Raw genomic sequence first — 4,375 nt, 5'->3', positions numbered from 1 at the left:
TTGTGGAAATATGCTTTTGACTCTTAATGAAATTATCTCATTATTATGTACAGGGCCTTTTTCCTAAAACAGTAGAGGGGGATTCGAACTCTAATCATCAGGGTGATATGTACAATCTTTACGACTCCAACTAGTGACTCGAATGTTATTATGTACAAGGCTTAAGTCCATACATGCCGTTGCACGGAATAGGATTCAATGGCATGTATAATTTATATGAATGACCAAAATTTTAAGTTTATCTATAAATGATTGATGAATAATATATATATATGTTCAATTGCTTGTCTTGATTGCTTACGGTAAATAATTGTCAGACTTCAAATGTTCTAGTAAAGTTGACAAAGTAATGCATGGAAACGTACAATCCTCAAGTTTGTTTCTTCTTTCATTTGGAAAATTATATCAACATCTCTTGCCAAGTTATATATGCTGACTTTCATAAATACAACTATTAACTTTTTTTAAGAGAAAGAATTGCATTTTATTAAAAAAAGAAGCACAAGATGTAATGGTGGCACATGTTCACATCGTATAAATATTTGCATATATAGACGTATGTATATATATACACACTCTATGATTTATGGCTTATCAACCACTATTTTTTAGTTTCAGGTTCAAAAAGGAATTATAACATCTGCCAAACATAATGGTACACGCATATGCAAGAGAATATTGAATGCCGCTAATGAGAAAACAAGAGACAGACGAGTTGGATGGAAGACTGGGAAACCAACAGCCTCTAAAGCGGCTGTTGTTTTCTTCTAATTAGATTAGATTTTTATATTGATTTTTTTAATTTTCTGTTGACTTTCTTAATTTCCTCCAAACAACCACAGTAAAATGTATATTTGGTTTTCTAAGAAATTAATTTACTTGAAACAAATGGAGCATTAGTATAGCCTCCTAAATCCAATAAGGCTCGTATGACGCAATCCATACACATGTTTTAGAGTAATTGAGAGCAAAATTTTGTAATACAATGGTCAATATTATTAAAAATCTTTGAACAATTAATATAAAAATCCGAGACGATATAAGACCCTCGTGAACTCCTAATTTCTTCGATCACATTTCCCTCATCATGCAGCTAAATAAAAGTCAATTCAAAAGTCTTGAACATAACCCAAAAATGAAATGCTTAAGTCTTAAATCTTAATTTAAATAAAAGTCAATTCAAAAATTTTTGAACATAAGTTAATATGAAATGTTTTAGTCTCGGAAGCACTACGTATCCCTAACAAATTCAGTCATGATCAGCCATAATATATAATTAGACAACGTGACAATGAAATTCAATGTAATTAGACAATGTAATAATGAAAATCAATTTAATTAGACAACGTAATAAAAAAATTCAATGTAATTAGATAACGTAATATTATTATGGCCGGTTATGAAAGAAATAGTTAGGGATATAGAGTTTTTGTTCAAGGGTTAAATCTTAATTTGAAGATGACGCAAGTGATCTGCTATGACCAAAAAACGTATTTGACTTATTAATAATATTAATGACGTCATGTTAAAAGGGATATACGGTTTTGATTAATTTTATAATTCTACCATTATCATGAATATATTGAATTCATTGCCACAACAATGGACTTTCTTATTGATTAAAAAAATTAATTTTCTAATTCTGCCATTATCAAGAATATAGTGAAGTCATTGCCACAATAATGAATTTTCTTATTGATTTACTTATATGGTAAGACAGTTATAATAGGAATCCCAACAATTGATATCCCAATTATCACAACTATTAAGTTGTATGCACTGAATTTCATGTGTATCATGTGAAGCATGTGAAACCAGTGTTGTGAGAAACGGACCGTGCCAGCTAGTCAAACCAGAAACCCTATGACGTACCAATTTTATATGAGCCAAAAAGATTATTTTTTAGGGTTAAATAACTATAAAACATTGAATTCTTTTGTAATTTCATTATATATATATTTCATTTTTCTACATGTAATATGATAATATCAATATATGTATATCAATTATCAAAATATATCAATATAATATATTATTATTACATTTTTAAATGTCAATATTACATACGGATTTTTTTGGATGATCACATTTCATTATTTTGTTTTTTATTTTTATTTTTTACCATTAAGTTTAATTATAATATATTTTTTATTTTTTAATTGAACCTGCGGTAACAACACTGTGTGAAACCCACGAATTCACTTGAGTCTTATGGGTATAACTCACTAGTTGAGATTATTGGGATACCCACAAACATATCCAAATTTGATGAATGAATTTATTGCCACAATAGTGGACTTTTTTGATGTATGAAGAGTGTTTGACCAGAAAATCTCAAGTACAGCGAAACATACATGTGTTTTGCTCTCTATAAATGTACATGATTGTACATTGTAAAATCCATCGTAAGTATTTCTGTCAGAAATTGCAGAACCAAAAAAAAATAGAAATGAAGGGGACAATTTCTCTTCAAGTGCTAATATTTTCAATCTCTCTCTTTTCAGTTTCATGGGCCATTCCTACCCAAACCCTTCTCGACAACTTTCTACAATGCCTTACTAACCAATCAAATTCGATCTCCAATGCCATTTACAGCCAAACCAATCCTTCATTTGAGTCTGTTCTCACATCATACATCAGAAACAAAAGATTCACAACACTCCCAATTCCAAAACCTCTAGCAATAATCACAGCGCTGGAAGAACCTCATGTCCAATCAACTGTTGTTTGTGCTAAAACACATCTCCTGCAAGTCAGAATCAGAAGTGGTGGACATGATTTCGAGGGACTTTCGTTCCGATCCGATGTCCCATTCATTGTCCTTGACATGTTTAATCTTCGATCCATCGATATCGAGCTTGGAAATGCCAGTAGTAGTACTGCTTGGGCTCAAGCAGGAGCAACACTTGGTGAACTCTACTACAAAATAGCCAACACAAGTAATTTTCTTGGCTTTCCTGCTGGTGTATGTCCTACCATAGGTCTTGGTGGACACGTTTCTGGTGGTGGGTATGGTAATATGATGAGAAAATATGGTCTTTCTGTTGATAATGTTATTGATGCAAGAATAGTCGACGTCAATGGTCGAATCTTGGATAGGAAATCAATGGGAGAAGACCTGTTTTGGGCTATTAGAGGAGGTGGGGGTGCAAGCTTTGGTGTCATACTTGCCTGGCAATTTAAATTGGTTCCTGTCCCAGGAAATGTGACCGTGTTCAGGGTTCACAGGAATCTAGCACAAAATGCTACTGATATCGTTTATCGGTGGCAACAAGTTGCTAGTTTATTGCCTGATGAGCTCTTCATAAGAGTAATGCCACAACTAGAAAATGGAACAGTGAACATTGCTTTCATTGGATTCTTTTTAGGTCAAGCAAACAATCTTCTTACTCTGATGCAAAGTAGCTTCCCAGAGTTGGGTCTACGAAAGCAGGACTGCCATGAAATGAGATGGGTTGAATCTCTTCTTTATTGGGCAGAGTTTCCAAATGGAACATCCATTGATGTTCTACTTGATAGGGCAGAAGGTGCTGAGGTGTTTACCAAGTTGAAATCTGATTATGTGAAAAAACCCATCTCAAAACAAGGCTTGGAAACCATATGGAAGAATATGATCAGCACAAGAACCAATATAATGATGCAATGGAATCCGTATGGCGGAATAATGAATAAGATCCCAGAGACTGCATTGCCATTCCCTCATCGATTCGGTAATCTCTTCAAGATTTGGTATGCAATAATATGGACTAATGAGAGTGATACTGATTACAATGAAGATGTGCTGAGGTGGTTTTATGAGGGTATGACTCCATATGTGTCAAAAAGCCCAAGAGAGGCATTTCAGAATTACAGAGACAATGATATTGGAAGCGGTAAGAGCGATAAAATAGTGTGGGAAAATGCTACTGCTTATGGAACTAAGTACTTCAAGAACAATTTCTGGAGGTTGACACAAGTGAAGGCTAAAGTTGATCCTTCTAATTTCTTCATTCATGAACAGAGTATTCCACCTGCAGTTGCACACATATAGATATATGTATCATTTCAGACAATAAAACTTGGATTTCACAAATAGATATATGTATATCATTTCAGACAATAAAACTTGGATTTCATATTTTTGCAGTCAATGTTATTTTACAATGTGTTGGCATCAAAAAATATCTTGGGCCTAATAAGCCTAGTCCATGTACAAGGCCCAAGGTGCAGTCCATACGGTCTATCATGTTTTATCACAGCCCATAAACCCATATTATTGAAGAATAGAAGCCCATTTGATGAGTAACTGTCAGGTAGAGTTGTGCTGAGAACGGTCCATGAAAAGAGAAAGAAGTGGTGACACTTATAACAAGATGGTCCAGTGGCAGCTTGTGAA

General features: G+C 33.6%; 1 protein-coding gene across 1 annotated transcript; it reads left to right on the top strand.

The window, feature by feature from the left end:
* The first annotated feature begins 2,413 nt into the window (after nucleotides 1–2,413).
* LOC120009650 (berberine bridge enzyme-like 17) lies at nucleotides 2,414–4,143 on the top strand. Its single transcript, XM_038860308.1, has one exon. It carries the CDS (start codon nucleotides 2,450–2,452, stop codon nucleotides 4,028–4,030), a length of 1,581 nt encoding a protein of 526 aa, XP_038716236.1. The 5' UTR covers nucleotides 2,414–2,449; the 3' UTR covers nucleotides 4,031–4,143.
* The last annotated feature ends 232 nt before the right edge of the window (nucleotides 4,144–4,375 follow it).

Source organism: Tripterygium wilfordii, chromosome 11, assembly GCF_013401445.1.
Source record: "Tripterygium wilfordii isolate XIE 37 chromosome 11, ASM1340144v1, whole genome shotgun sequence".
Lineage (NCBI taxonomy): Eukaryota > Viridiplantae > Streptophyta > Magnoliopsida > Celastrales > Celastraceae > Tripterygium > Tripterygium wilfordii.
The sequence above is the reverse complement of the archived record's forward strand: the minus strand, read 5'-3'. Positions and strand labels throughout refer to the sequence as shown.

Excerpts from the sequence above, each read along its gene's own strand:
- LOC120009650 (XM_038860308.1), top strand. The coding sequence starts at position 2,450 with ATGAAGGGGACAATTTCTCTTCAAGTGCTAATATTTTCAATCTCTCTC.